The sequence below is a fragment of the Macrotis lagotis genome, chromosome 4, assembly GCF_037893015.1.
Source record: "Macrotis lagotis isolate mMagLag1 chromosome 4, bilby.v1.9.chrom.fasta, whole genome shotgun sequence".
NCBI lineage: Eukaryota > Metazoa > Chordata > Mammalia > Peramelemorphia > Peramelidae > Macrotis > Macrotis lagotis.
This window is the reverse complement of record NC_133661.1, coordinates 204,615,932-204,632,079: the sequence shown is the minus strand read 5'-3', so window position 1 is coordinate 204,632,079 and position 16,148 is coordinate 204,615,932. Positions and strand designations below refer to the sequence as shown.

General features: G+C 40.2%; 1 protein-coding gene across 9 annotated transcripts in view; it reads left to right on the top strand.

Annotated features, from left to right (window-relative positions):
- The window catches only part of PPIP5K1 (diphosphoinositol pentakisphosphate kinase 1), a 45,141-nt gene that overhangs the window by 26,355 nt on the left and 2,638 nt on the right, over positions 1–16,148 (top strand). For 4 of the 9 annotated variants that reach the window (XM_074235258.1, XM_074235255.1, XM_074235253.1 and 1 more), the window contains 2 exons: positions 3,706–3,837; positions 4,117–4,230. In XM_074235258.1, the coding sequence (XP_074091359.1) occupies positions 3,706–3,837; positions 4,117–4,230 (246 nt within the window). Of the gene's footprint in view, positions 1–1,887; positions 2,071–3,705; positions 3,838–4,116; positions 4,231–11,285; positions 11,403–16,148 lie in introns of all 9 variants that reach the window. The other 5 variants (XM_074235259.1, XM_074235257.1, XM_074235256.1 and 2 more) reach the window with 3 other exon arrangements.

The window sequence follows — 16,148 nt, the reverse complement described above, 5'->3', positions numbered from 1 at the left end:
AAGAGATGAACAGAAAAGGACTGCTGTCATGTTCCATTTTGCCTGACTCCTCAGAGCTGTTATGGCACCTTCCCACCTTTGAGCTTGGGAGTTGTACTGGCTGAGAAGCTTTAGAATGTGGTATTTCCTAGGTAACAGGGAGGATACCTCCTAAGGGAAGCTAGGAGTTGCCATGTTGGAATAGACAGTCTAGTTTCCACTTCTGACCTTCAGGATGTCCCTGAGGCTCTGGTAAGGTCAAGACTTTGTATGACTGATAGCATGGCCACAGAAGTGACATGTCTTTGGGTTGCTCATGGCATCACATTCAACATGTATGTGTGTGTCTGGCACCATACATCATCTTATCAAAATTTCTGGCTTCAAAATAATGTCTGGAAAACTTAGATTTGAAGGAAAGGCAGAACTACTTTCTTTCCTCCCTAAGCTATGAGACTAGTATATGATCCAGCTCTGCCCCTGAAGATTTTAGTCCTGAATTCTTTGTCCTTTGTGGGGACAGTCACATCATGTGAATACATCACAGGATTGAAGTAAATCTGACAATGCATGTGATCAGTTATCAGACACCAAACTGAACCAGTTTGAAGAAACCAAGGTATCATGAGAGAAGAAACCAATACTGTGTGAAATGGACATAAATTGTGGTCAAGATATGCTGAAAAGTTCCTGAGGAGGAACTGAGGAGGTCTCCGGAGCAAGACCAAGTCTGAGAATCATGAGTATGAGTACTAGTAGTGCACATATCCTGTCTATATAAATTCTCAAAGTTATGTAAGCACACATGCTTAACTCACACATTTGCTTTGCTTTCTGGCCCTATGCTCAGCCTCCACCCAACCATCTTTGCCCATCCCTTGGGTCAGACCCTTTAAACCTATGATCTTCTTTAAGAATCTGTCCCTTCTTCTGCCCTGCACCTTCTGGGCCTTTTCATAACTGCCGTTCTTTGCAGCTTCATTTCCAGAGATCAGCAAACCGCAAGGAGCAATTCATCAAAAAAAGAATCAATATTCAACCAGTAAATGAATGGAATTAAATTGAAACATCCACCCACTAGCTAAAGAAAATGCACTCAGACTTAATAGCCATAGTGAAAAAAAATGAAAAATAGTCCAAAGTCTGGCCCATGTAATGACTTCAGGGCTGACTGACTCCCTTTCTCTGCAGTGCTCCTGGGATTCTGCAGAACTGCTTTTCAATTTCTCTTACTGGTATCGGGGTTGGCAAATAGAGAGTTTTGTGGTTATCATGTCATATAACAGCAAAACCAGTTGATACTGATATTTGTATGTATTGAATCTGGCCTTTTGCCTAATCTTCTGGACCTAGCTATGGTACTCCTAGAGTGTGGCTCTAAGAGGCCAGTCATGAACCCTTGGAAACAATTCAAACTTCAGCTTCAGTCTTGATGATGCTCCTCTCTATCCCATTCTTGTCTCTGTATGCCCTTGGTTCTCATGACCTCCCATCTTATTCTCAAGAAACCCCTGATCTTGGTAGCAGTCTGTGCTGTCCAGTATAGATCAAGAGATCAAGGGCAGAGGTGTTCAGCCAGAATGCCTGCTCATCTCTGCTGAGAGCAAAGTCTGCAGATATCTTTAAAAAATTTCACAGAGCTGGACTAAGGAAGGCTCGTGTGGCAGGGGCTCAAGTCTTCACTTTCCCCTCAGGCTTCATTTTGTGTTTCTCTCCACTTCTTTTCTTTCTTGATGGAGATATTTTGTGACCTCCATCTTTTCTTCTCTTTTAGCCCATATTTGGAGCTAGGTAGCCTCCATACATTGGGGTCACAACCTCCTTCTTATACTTCTGTTAGCCAGTGCCCCCCTCATTTTCCCTCTTGTTTCTGTCTCTGCTTTCCTTTACGGCACTGTCCTCCTGCAGAGCTGCTGGATGACCAGCACCCTGTGGTCCAGCTACTGCGCAGTTTCTCCTCCGACTGCCCAGGGGGCTGGCCAATCTCTCTGGATGCCACGCTGGCGCATCACCTGCACCAGTGCTCCTACCACCTTCGCCTCTTCCGGAACTGGCTACGCTCAGGCCAGGATGATCCCGAGTGCCTCTACGGTACCCTCTCCACCCAGCTGGCTGCTTTGCTTGTTGCTATTCTAGCAGGAGAGGCTTCCTATTTACCTATTCCTTTCCTGAGACTGTGATGGTTCAGTGAGCAGCTTAGATGGTGCTGGGGCCAGGCTGTCTGGTAACTGTAGCATTGGCTGCTCTTTTTCCCCCTTCCCTTAACCCTGCTGCTTCTTCCTGCCTCCTTTTCTGTCTTCTTACAGTCCTTACTCCTTAGAACTGATCTTCAGGCCATTGTTTCCCAGGTACCCAAATCTATTCAGCATAGGGGAATTTCTTTTCCTGTGTTACCATAAATTCCTTCTCCCCCTATTACCATCCTCTATGCTAGAAAGGATAGAAACTGTCCTCTCTCTGACTCCTCATTGAAAAAAGAAAATTCCCTTTGGCTACTTGTTCCCTTTATCTGAGAAGCCAAAGCACATTACCCAAGGTCAAAGAGACTACATCATTACTGTTGCATGGTAGGGAAAAAATAGGGAGGCCCTGAGTTGTTGCAAAGTGCCTTCCTTGTTTCCCTTAGCCTGGGGTAAGAGCAAAGCTAGAGGCAGGGAGAAGGTAAAGTGGAGTTGCAGGAAAAGGACCTGAGTTGGTCCAATTTATGGAATGGGAGTTGGAGTTGTGAGAGCCTTTCAGTCCTACTCTCCCTCCAATACCTCAGGGATATATAGAGGACATATGAGAAGGACTATATTAAATAGTTTTTCAAGGGGGATATCTAATATTCCAAGAGGGAGATTTTGTCCCTCAATAGCCCTTGATGTTAAAGTCAAAAATGAATCTAGCTTTGGTCTTGTCACTACCCTGAGAAGTGGGTGGGAAGACTGACATTATTATTGGGAAGAAAGTGGTTTTCTTTGGAGGAACCTGATCCTTTCTTCTGATTGACAAACTGCTGTCCATAGGTGTTGAGCGCCCCCCCCCCCCCCAAGGAGAGCTTGCCTTTTAAAAAAAAATTAACCAAGGAAGAACTCTCACCCTCCAGCCTGTTCATGCATGTGGTTTTGCTGGACTGAACCCTGTGTGTACTGCATGTTCTTGCAACTTCTAAAGATTCCACCTCCTCTACCCACTTCCTGAATCTGCATGTTCCACCTATCCTCCCACCTCCAACTTCATCTGCTATTAAAGACCCTGAATATTACCCTCCATATGGTCCCATTGCCTTTTTATTCTAAAATCCTCTACTTCCTTTCAATCCTGTTGCCTCACCTCATGTCAGATACTATATTTTACTCTACATTCACATTTTTTTTCTTCCAGAAGACTTTAGGGTTTGATGCCAGTAGAATTACAATAACCTTCTAAATTAGGCATTTGTAGATTAGGGTTTCCTGAGTAGGACAATGTGAGTCTTTAGAGGCAAGTTTTTTGGGAGACTTGGCTGTCCATAGAGACTGAAGAAAAGAAAGGTAAGCGTAAACAGAGGATATGCAGAATTTCCTCTCCTAGTAATTCTGGAAATCTCACTTTTCCAAGGGCTCAGTGGTACTAGCTTTTGAGAAATAGCTCATTGTCCTAGTGCCTTAGAAACTCACTTTCCCAGCTTCCTTTAGGACTGATCAGGTGTCTGTTGCTGGAATTTTTATTTACTTTGTTCAATTAAAATCTTAACCCTGGCAGGGTTTGAAGGTTGTTCCATGGTGCCCACCATCTACCCACTGGAGACTCTGCACAACGCTCTCTCTCTTCGCCAAGTGAATGAATTCCTGAGTTCAGTCTGCCAACGACACACAGATGCCCAGGTTTCTGCAGGTATGGATATTCCCTCAGACTCTTCCCTCTCTTTCTCCAAGGTATTGTCTCAAATGAAGGACTATGTCAGAATAGGGCTGGGCAAGGCTAGGAAGGAACATCTGACCACACATAGACATTTGCTGACTCCTAGCACCTCTGGAAATGGTTCCTTCCCAATTTTTCAATATGAGAGGGCTGAGAAGGGGTACAGTAGCTGATACCTTTGAGGAATGGCCTTGGACCCTCCCCCTCCACACTCAGACTCCCACTCACATGTATTCTTTCTTCCCTCTCCAGCTCTGTTTGATTCCATGCACAGCAACCAGGCTCCTGGGGGCCCATTTGCTCCACCCCAGACCCTTCACTCACCCCCTTTGCAGCTCCGGCAGCGCTCTGAGAAGCCCCCATGGTGTGAGTGCTCTTGGGGGGAGGGAATAGGGGCATAAGGGGTAGGGGATAAAGGGATGGGCAAATAGATGTATGGGGAAGGGAGCAGGAGGGTTGTGGGATGAGAAGTAGGTGGATAAAAGATAGAACTAGAAAGAGAAAAATAGGTATCTTATAGGGTGAAGTATCCCCATCCACTATAATTGAGACTACAAAGTTGGAATGTGGGGAAGATGGCTGCTCCCTCTTCACTTCTGTCTTCCTGGCCCATTTGCCTTATCATTCCTCCTTACCAGAGGTGAGCCTTGGAGAAAATGAGGAGGAAGGCCACCAAATCAGAGGTTGTAGAGGGAGAAGAGCACTCTGAGGAGAAAAGAATAGAAACCTGATTCCCTTTATATCTTTAGTTAGACTATTTATCTCCTTCTAGTAACATATGTCTAGGAAGGAGATCAGACAGGAATAGTATATCAAAGCCTACTACTGATTGATCCATGTCCAGCTTTCTTGGCTCAAGTAGTACCAGTTCTTCAGGGAACTTGAAGGATATGGGGAAGAAGAGGAAACACCCTGCCTATCCCAATTCCTTATCCCACTTTCAGTCTTTGGAAATAGTATGTAGGTCATCTTGATTGTCTCAGCATTTGTTTCCTTGTGTGTAGGTCACAAGATGTTCTTTTGTCATGGCAGTGAGAGAGGGAGGAATGACACTGGGTAGAAAGATTTTGGATTGTAGATAATGATATTAGAGAGACCTTCCTCTGAATACTTATCTTTTGTCTAACAGTTGAAATCAGATGTGACTTGCTTTTATTATTTTGCTTGGATTACATTAGAGGTAGAATTGAGGGAGAGATTCAGGTTTTATAGTGACCAGGGTTGTGGAGCAGTACTTCCCATATGAAATGATGAGGTTAGGCTTTAGTGTGATCTTAAAGATCATCTAGTTCAACCAGTACCTAAACACATAACTCTTCTACAACATGACCCAGAAGTGATAATCCAGACTTTGCTTGAATGTGTCCTTTGATGGGGGACTCACTACCTTCAAGGTAGCTTATTCAATTTTCAGATAGTTCTAATAGGAAGTTTTCTACCTATTAAACTGAAATAGTTGTCAGAAAAATCTTTTAACTTGAAAGCACTCAATAGATATGATTTATTATTATTGACTTATATTGAACTTAATGTTTACTAAAACCCCCAGATCTCTTCAATACAAACTATTGTCTAGTCATGCTTTCCTCATTCTAAACCTACAGTTGTTTTTTTTAATTAAATGTAAAACTTTATAACTCATAAGTTTCATCCTATTAGATTAGCTCATTGTTACAGCCTGTCAGCATCTTTTTGGATCTTGATTCTGTCATCCAGTGTATTGACTCTTATTCTCAATTTAATATTGCAAGAAGCTCATGATCTTCTTGCTTATAGATATTCCCTCCAGTGATAAATAGGTTGTAATTCATTCATATCTTCTCACTCTGTTTGATTCTTGCCTGTGTCTTCTCTTATATCCTCTATAGAGGATGGGTTGTTCCACTAGATTTTTTTAGCATTCAAGAGGTACTAGTGCTGCATCTAGTCATTCTTTTTCTTATCCTCTACTCTTGTCACATGACTAGCATAACTGCTTTTTAAAATTTATTTTAACATTTTTTATGGAAGTTTTGAGTTCCAAATTCTATCATCCTCCTCTCCCCTCTCTGAAACAGCAAGCAATCATATATAGATTATATATGTGTATTTATATGAAACATTTCCATATTAGTCATTTTATACAAAAAGATTTGAATAAAAGGGAAAAATGAGAGAAAGAAAGTGAAAATAGCAGTCTTTATCAGTCAATATCAATTCTTTCTCTAGAGGTGGATAGTATACTTCATCATTAATCCTTTGCGATTGTCACTGTATTGTTGAGAAAAGCTAAGTTATATATATATAGTTTTTCATAATACTTCATCGAACTGTAACATTGCTGTTACCATGTACAACATTCCCTGGTTCTGTTCACTTTACTATGTATCTGTTCTAAGTTTTTCTAGTCATTTCTTAGAGTACAGTAGTATTCCATTTCAATCTTACCTATAGCTTGTTTAGTCATTTCCTAATTGATGGATATCTCTTTGATTTCCCGATTCGTTGGGTTTTTTTTTAGGTTTTTTTCAAGGCACATGGGGGTTAAGTGGCTTGCCCACGGCCACACAGCTAGGTAATTATTAAGTGTCTGAGGCTGGATTTGAACTCAGCTACTCCTGACTCCAGGGCCGGTGCTCTATCCACTGCACCACCTAGTTGCCCCTGATTTCCCGATTCTTAACCATCATAAAAGAGCTGCTATAAATATTTTTTACAAATAGGTCCTTTCCCCCCTTTTTTTGGATGTCTTTGGGATTATAGACCTAGCAGTGGTATTACTGGATCAAAGGGTTTGCAGAATTTTATAACCCTTTGGGCATAGTTTCAGATTGCTCTGCAAAATGGTTGAATCAGTTTATAACTACCAAAAAATTAGTGTCTCAATTTTCCCACATCTCCAACATTCCACATTTTTCTTTTTTGTCATATTAGCAACTTGCCTATCTGCTTTTTTGATAATACATTTCCTGGATGATTACTTTTATTCCATTTTTTGGGTACAATTCATTGTTGGTATTATGTTACAACACAACTCTCCAGGTTACTCCTGGCTTTGATTCTTCAATGATGATGGTGTTTTTCAATTTATGGCCACACAGAATTTTTAAAAGAATATTTATTTTGATACTGAGGATATATTTTTGGTATAAAGTTGGATTTTATGGCTGGTTGAAGCTTGGGATCATTAAAAGCAACATCTGTGCAATATCTCTTTAATTTTTAACATTCCTTTTTTAAACATTTGAACTTCATATTTTCTCCCTCCAGCCCCACCCCACCTGTTGAGGAGACAAACAATTGTGTAATATCCAAAATACAATGCAGGTTGCTCCCTTCTTTGCCATTTCTGACCCATCTAATGTTCCATTTACAGTCCTTATATGAGTGTTGTGGATGTACCAATCCTGTGAATTGCTTATCTTTAAAATCCTAGATAGGAAGTGACCTTAGTGGCCCTCCAGTTCAGTCCAAAGTTGAAAGAAATCTCTGCTTTAATTTTATCATCCAGCCTCTGCCTCTCCTAAGGCAACTCATTCCACTGTTGAACAGCTGATTTTTAGAAAAAATTTCCCAACATGAAGAAGCAGTGTTGTAAGAGAGCCAGTCTTTAAAATTAGGAGTTTCTAAGGTTTACTTCTTACTCATACTGAGTGACCTTGGACAGGTCATTTTACACCTCATTGCACTAGGCAACTCCTTAAGTTGTTAGGGACTGTTAGAAACTTTGTAAGTTACAGATGGGTTGCTGAGCAATGTGGACCATCAGAAGTTGAGAAGTTAGTTCCAGTGTGGTGGTTCCAGCTGTTATACATGATTTAAACACAAGTAAATCTGATTTCATTTTTCATTTACTTGTTGTTTTCCTAATTTCATATATGAACATTGTTTGATGATCTGTCTCAGATAGGTCTTAGACCAAGCTTTCTGAAAGACTCATTTTCTACCTTCTACAGATCCATTACCCTGTCTACTACTTTTTGCTCTATTATGAAAGAAATGCTGTAGGAAAAACCCCCAAAACTAAAAACTATTTTTAAGCTTCCTCTATTCTTTCTTTCTCAGTATTGATTTTCAAATGATTTTATATTCTAAACTGGTGTTATTTCTAGCTTCTGTGTGTCTCTTTACTTGGCAGAGATTATGTTTAATGACTGTGGTTGTTTCAAAGTTCTTTTAACTTCCTTATTTTTTTATAGCAACTAAACTTCTTTAGGAAATGATGATCATCAGTGTTTTTCAATTGTCCATTTTCCAATTTGTGACATCAGTAGTTTGTCTGAATAAGTTAGGTTGGAGTTGTATTTAACTACAGTGTCATCTGAGTCATCCTATTTTAGTTTGGTGTTTTTAATCTTTCATCCAACTGGTTGATTATCTGACAGCATCCAGACCCATCATCCAGAATTGACTTCCAACATCACTAATCAGTCATTTTATGTCAAGGTATACCTCACCTCTTTTAATGACTCTGTGGCTAAGAGAAGGAAATCAGTTTTTTAAACCTTAATTTTCTCATCTGTAATATGAGGATAATAATACCTATATACCTATCATAGAGAATTTTTATAAGACTTAAATGTGATAATGTAAAATATTTTGCAAAATAGAAAGTCATTATATAAAGTGTCAGTTATTCAGTAGTTTCATTTTTGTGATGTTATTCAAGCTTCTAAGACATCTAGGAAGGACAATGGATAGTCAGAGAAACTCATCTTCCTGAGTTCAAATCTGGCCTCAAACACTTACTAGATCTGTAACCTTGGGCAAGTCACTTCACCCCCTTTGCCTCAATTTCCTTTTCTGTAAAATGAGCTGGAAAGGAAGTGATAAACCACTCCAGTATCTTTGCCAAGAAAACCCCAGTGTAATGGGGTCACAGAGTCAGACATGACTGGAATGAAAAAGCATTAATAACACTCAGGCTCATCTTGTCTATTTGATTCTCATCTAGAAGAAAATATTGAATATATATGTGATTACGATATAGCTATATCTATCTATATATACGCATAGATAGATTGATATTGGCAAAAGGCTCCTGAGTAGTTAAGCCTTTGGCATCTTTTGTTCTTTCTTCTGAATCATATTCTCTAGCATTTTTAGCCATTCTCTCCCATATCTGCTTTTGCATTGTTGTCACAGAGCATCTATCCATATATTGACTTGGTTTGGAAGATCTTGTTGAATTATTCAGAGAATTTTTTTTTTACTCCATGCTCTGCAATAGATATTGATGCATAATCTGTAATTATCTTTATGTTAATTTCTTTGCTTATGTTCACCAAATATCTTATTGTCTCTAGGCTCAGAATGAAGTAAAATTTGCAAACTCTTTTGTTTGTCTCTTCAAAGAAATCTTATTCTTTCCTTCTAGTTCACTGTGGCTTTCTTCTATTTTCTGGTTTTATTTAGAGAAAGAATGTCAACTTCTATTCTATATAGTTCATTTCCTCAAGTAAAAATCTATTCTTTGGCTATTGAACAAGGATTTCACATTTGGTGTATCAATAGCTAAGTTAATGTTAACAGTTTAAAACTTGTGTTATTCCTAGCACCTCTTTCCTATTCTTTTCCCATTTTGCTGCTCTCAAAGCAGAAGCATCTAAGGTTGGGCCTGGTGGGGTGAGGCATTCAAGATTGAAAGCCATTTTGTATTTTCTTTGTTTCTTGGGTTGCCATGGCCTGAAAATTCTTCACCTAGCAGCCAGTCTAGTGATGATGAGCTTCTCCCTATTTAGCTAAGATAAAAATAAAAAAAGTAGGCCGAATGTCATGGGGCACATATTCAAGGCCTTTCCATCTTAGTAGAACATGTCGGTGCTTGTTCTTCCTTATTATAGCCATCAAGAAATGAGGATTACTGCTATACCATATGCAAATGCAGAAAGGGCATCCCAGAAGTTCTAGTGCAGCTTTTAAGCTTAGTAGTTTAAAAGTACCCTAAGGCTTTGGGATGTCCTGTCTATATGACCAGACCTGTGATTTTGTCACTGTGTGACATTTGCTTAAAATCACACAAACAACATGTGTCAAAGGTAGTATCTGAATCTTTGTCTTCCTGACCTTGAAGTTAGTTTGGTATTTGCTCTGCTAAAATGTCTATCAACTATATACACATAGACATATATTCAGTACAAATTTAGTAAGCCCTACTATGTTCCAGGTGTTATAGATCCAAAGAAAGGTAAAAGCCAGTCCCTCCAGGAGCTCACAGTCTAATGGGGGTTACAACAATTTTATGTACTGATAATTATGTACAGACAAGATATCTATAGGATAAAGTGGAAATCATCCACAAAGAGAAGACACTAGATTGAAGAGGGATTAGGAAAGGCTTCTTGGAAATTTCACCTGAAACTTCGAAGAAAAAAAGAGAAGCCAAGAGGCAGAGATGAGGGAGAGAATATTCCAGGTTCCATGGGGGACAGCCAATGAAAATGCTTACAACAGGGAGATGGCATGTTTTGTTTGAGGAGCAGAAGTATGAGTGGATCACAGAGTATGTGGTGGGATATAAAATGTAAGAAGACTAGAAAAGTAGGAGGGCTTTCAACACTAAATAGAGGATTTTATATTTGATCCTAGAGGTAATAGAGACCCTGGAATTTATTGAGTGGGGTAGGCAGTGATCTGATTAGACCTGCTTTTAAGGAAGGTCATGTTGACAGCTGAATGAAGGATAAATTAAAATGGAGAGAGACATGTGACAATGAGATCAACCATCGTACGATTGCAATAGTCTGTGCATGAGGTGATTAGGGTCAGCACCAGAATGGTGGTAGTGTCAAAGAAGAGAAGGGATCATGCAAAGGAGATATCATGCAGATAAAATCAATAGACCTTGGCAACAGATGGATTATGAGGGCTGAGAGAGAATTGAGGATGTGAGCCTGGGGTACTGGGAGGATGGTGGTACCCTAAACAGTAAAAGGGAAGTTTGGAAGAGGGAAAGATTTTAGTGAAAAGATTGACTTCAGTTTTGGACATGTTCAGGTTAAGATACCTTAAGGACGTCCAGTTTGAGATGTTCAGTAGGCAATTGGAAATGTAAAACTGGAGATCAGCAGAGAAGTTAAGAGCTGAATAAGTTAATTTGAGGATCATTAGCATAGAGATAAATTTAAACTATGGGAGATGATGAGAGTGCCAGTTGAAACAGTATAAGGGAGAGAGAAGAGAGACCAGAATAGAGTCCTGTGGGGACATCTATTGTTAATGGCATGATCTGGATGAAAGTCTAGCAAAGGAGACTGAAAAGGAGTTCTCAGATATTTTAAGAGGAGAACCAGGTGGGAATAATGTCCCTCAAAATCTAGAGGAAAAATAGAGTATTGAGAAGAGATTGATCAGCAGTTTCAAAAGCTGCAGGGAGGTCAAGAAGGATGAGTGAAAAAAAGTCATTAGATTAGGAGATCATGGCTCTTAACTCTTCTCCCAAGCTCACCACCAGGATCCACTGCTTCAGTCAGTCACATTCCTGAACAAGATGGTGAAGGTCTGAGTCAATGAATTTGGCTGTAATGGACACCTGGTGACCAGAGCTGCATTCAACTCAGGTGGAGTGGACATTGTGGCCATCAGTGACCCTTTTCATTAACCTCAATTACGTGGTTTTTATGTTTCAAAATGATTCCCCCCCATGATAAGTTCAAGGGCACTATCAAAGCTGAAAATGGAAAGCCGGTGATCAGTAGGAGAGCCAGGAGTGGAATCCTGTCAATGTTAAATGGGGAGATGTTGGTGCCAAGTATATTGTATATCCACTGGCATTTTAACACCACGGAAAAGAAGGGTGGAACCAAGTGGTTCATTATATCTGCCCCTTCTGCTAATGTTCCAGTGTTTGTGATGGGAGTGAACATGAGAAATATGATAATTCCCTTAAGATTTTCAGTAATGCCTCCTGCACTACCTACTGGTTAGTTCCCTTGGCCAAGATCATTCATGATAACTTGAAGGATTCATGACTACAGTTCATGCCATTACTGCTACCCAGCAGACAGTTCCCACTGACAAGCTGTGGTGTGATGAGCTGCCCAAAACATGCCTGCTTCCATTGGTGCTGTAGAGAAGGTCATACCTGAGCTGAATGGAAAGGCATGACCTTCCATGTTCTTACTCCCAAAGTATCTGACCTGCTACCTGGAGAAACCCATCAAATATCAAGAGAGTGGTGAAGCAAGCAGCAGAGGGGTCCCTGAAGGGACATCTTGGGCTACATAGAGGACCAGGTTGTTTCCTGTAATTTTAATAGCAATATCCACTCCTGTACATTTGAAGTTGATGCTAGTATTGCCTTCAATAACCATTTTGTCCAACTCATTTCTTGTTATGATGATGAGTATAGTTATAGAAACCATGTAATAGACCTCTTGTGGTCTACATGGCCTCCAAGGAGTAAAGTGGAAAGCAATGAATGGATCTTCATCCCCAACCAAAAAAGAAGTTCCATCACTCCATAACCCGTGTTCCTATACTGGGGATCCCATGTCCCATTCACATCCTTGTTCTGAAGCATCCTAGGAAAAGCCTAAAGTTCTTTGTTGTGTACCATCAAGAAAGACTCCATATTCAGTACAAAAAAAATAAAAGATTAGTCACTTTGGAGAGAGCAATTTTGGTTAAATGATGAGACTGAAAGCCAGATGGTAGAAAATTAAGAAGAATGAAAGGAGGGGCAGCTAGGTGATGGGGGCAGCTAGATGGCTAAGTGGATAGAGCACTGGCCCTGGAGTCAGGAGGACCTGAGTACAAATTCGACCTTAGACACTTAATAATTACCCAGCTGTGTGACCTTGGGCAAGTTACTTAACTTTGAAAAAAGCAAAAAAAAAATGAGTGGAAGTTGAGACTCCTGTTATAGATGTCTTCTCAAGGAGTTTGGCCATGAAAGGCAGGAGATCTAGGGTAATAACAATCTATGATGAAATGATCAAGCAAGGGGTTTTTTGAGGATGTGGCGATGTGATTGTGTCTGTAAGCAATAGGGAAATAGCCAATAGACAAAGATTGAAGGTAAGAGAGCGAGAGAGTGGTGATGGTAGAGAGGGCAAAATGTTGGAGAAAGTGGGATGGAATGGGATCACTTGTGCATATAGGGAAAAAGGCCACCTCTTCATATGAGATTGTATGAAGGCAAAAGCACCTAGGTAAAGTAAGGAAGAAAAGAAAAGAGGGAACTATCAGCAAATGGCCTCAATTATTCCAGTAAAACATAAGAATATTCTCAAGTGAGAGGCTGGGGTTGAAGAGCAAGGACTGTCAAAGTCGTTTTACTAAAATAAAGGTCTAACTGTGTCACAAACACATAATAACTCCCACAAAATCCTCTGGTATTCAAAGCTTTTCATATGTTTCTGTGTCCACACACACAGAGTAGAAGAATTACAATCCAAGAGTGGCGTCTCAGTTGAAATTAGGTAACAAATTTATGGTAGACACAGTTGGCACAATTGTGTGACTTCATCCAGGGGCCACAAATAAGAACAAGGCAAATACATGGTGGAAAATAGAGTGTAAGACTTAGCAAGGCATGAGACAGGACAAAAGGGTGAGGCATTGCAGGGTAGGGGGCAGCATATAATTGAACTGGTTTACTCCTGGATTAAAGCTGCAAAGGGAGGTAAAGAAGGCCAGAGCAGGAGTGATATTCTGAGAGAACAAAGAGGGATTGATGGGACTGCAGTCTGTGGTGAGGCCAGAGACTTCATCTAGAAGAGAAACTAAAAGAATTAGTTGTGGTCCAAGAAAGGAATTTCAAAGTTCTGTAATAATGAGTTACAGGTGAGGTCAAAGGTAATGCTATTCCTTTGTGGGTCAGGAAACTGAGGCAGACAGAGATTAGGTGTCTTGCTTAGAGTCACACAGCTAGTAAGTAAGATCAAATATGAATTCAGGTTTCTGAAACAGCTCTGGGGTCCAGGATTTGAGTTCAAATTAGGCCTCAGACATTTAATAATTACCTAGTAGTGTGACCTTGAGCAAGTCACTTAACCCCATTGCCTTGCAAAAACAAAACAAAAAAAAAGAGATGAAAGGAGAGGAATTTGAGGCTCCTGTTATAGATGGCCTTCTCAGGGAGTTCATCCTGGTCTGACAAACAACCAAGTTTGACTTGGTTGTTATTGAGAACTGTAGGGGGGAAAATAGGACAAAGGCATTGTTGATTTTGTTTTCTAGGCATATATTGATAAGGGTTATGTTGATACAGGACAACAGCCTCCACAAAATGCTGGAATGAGGTGGTTTCCAATTCCAATTCCTGAGAAGCACAGGAATTCTACCCTTATACTCTCAGAATTACTGATAGGGAAAGGAAGAGTAAGTGTTAGAACAAAGTTTTGCTGTTAATGGGAGACTCCAACCTCCCTTGATGCTGAATGAAGGGATGTAGTTTTGCTGAGATGAAACATGATCCAGTAGAGTCAGCTTCCTAGTGGGGCTTTGGTCAAGGGCAAGAAGACCCCCAAACCAATCTGGGTGTTGTGGTATCCAACAATAAAGAGTTTAAGGAGGAATGGAGGTTAGGGCAGAAACTTTCTTTTTAATGGAAGCCCTGATTTGACTGTTTTTTTTTGGGGGGGGGGTTGCAAGGCAAATGAGGTTAAGTAGCTTGCCCAAGGCCACACAGCTAGTTAATTATTAAGTGTCTGAGACCAGATTTGAACCCAGGTACTCCTGACTCCAGGGCCGGTGCTTTATCCACTGCGCCACCTAGCCTCCCCTTGACTGAGTGTTTGATGGTAATGGAGAACTTAGTATTGTAATGACTCAAGGTATTGTTGTAAGACCTCAATGCCATGAAGGAGAAGAGGCCTCTAAATCCAACCCCAAGTAGGACCTTTATGCTTAGTTAAATCATAGCAGCTCCCCTCCGACTTCATGTTAATGGAAGACTTTCTCATTGTTGCAGTGACTCAGAATAGAGTAACAGGTTGCTGTCTAATAGATTCCTCTAGGAGATGGGCTTCCAATCCCAGTCCTTGATATGGGCTAGGTCATCCAGTTCTACTGGTAAAGGGACAAATAGTTCCTAAGCCCACCAACTTCTCCATTCTGCTGACATGGAGTGCTCTCAGTTACTTTTCATCTTCTTAGATCTTGCCCAAATATTCTAGCCTGTTATGATCTTTTTTGGAGCTAGGCTCAGTCATTCAATGTGTTTACTGTCCTCCCACCTCCAGCTTGGTGTTATCTATAAATCTGATAAAGCATGCCTTCATCCAAGTCATCAGTTAAAAAATTGTGAGTAGAGTAATGGGACACTCCACTTAAGATTAGCTTCCAAAGTTGGCATTAGGACATGAATTAATACTAAGCCATTATCTACTAATAACTCAGCTAGTTATGAATTTGCCTATGTACATATCTTTCAGTCTTGTCCAGAAGGAGAGTAAATGGCTTTCTCAAAAAATTTGCTGAAATCCAGGTATACCATTTTTAGCATTCTCCTGACTCACAACCCTAATAAATGGAAATGATATTAGTTTGACCTGACTAGTTAAACTATTTGACCAGTTTGGGGCATCTGTCTTATTCTCAGTCAATCTGGAAGATTCCTGATGATACATTAGACTGTAGTTCACGTATTTTACTTTAGCTAACTTTCCCATCCTCTCATCAAGGGAAATTCAAAGGAATCCAAAACAGTTACAGTATTTCCATCATCTCAAAAAAATGAGTTCAAACTGCACAGGCCCAAATTTTATTTTTTTTTAATCCCTTTCTTTTCAACTGAATGTAGATTTCTTAGCCCAGAATGATAACATCTAATCACAGATTGACATGACTGGTGGAGCATCTTTCTGATTTCCAGGCTCAGTTCCTCCTTATTCTGGTATGAGAAAGTGGCTGCTTGAACAAACTCCTTAGAATCCAAATTCAGAGCAGATTTGGGTTGGTAGTGCTCCCAGGTTTGGGAAAGTGGGAAGTCTCCCCTAAAACATGTTTTTTATTCTACAAGTGTTGTGAGGAAAGTATTTTTTAACCTTAAGTTGTTATTTCTCTCTGATATGTATGATTTCATATATGTGTTATATATGATCATAAACACATGTACCTTTGTGTAAATATTTCTAGATTAAATTATGTATACACATGTGTGTTTATGTATACACATTGTTATGCCTGCATGGAGACCGCTAGTCCCCATTTCCATTCCTTACTTATGGCACATTTTCATTCTGCAGCTGCCCTGGGTTTCGCAAATTCATCCAAGGTTGGGGAGGAGGTTTGGGGGTAGGGGGAGAAAGGAAACAAACGTTTACGAAGGGCTTATGTGCTGTGCACTTTGCTAAGGGTTT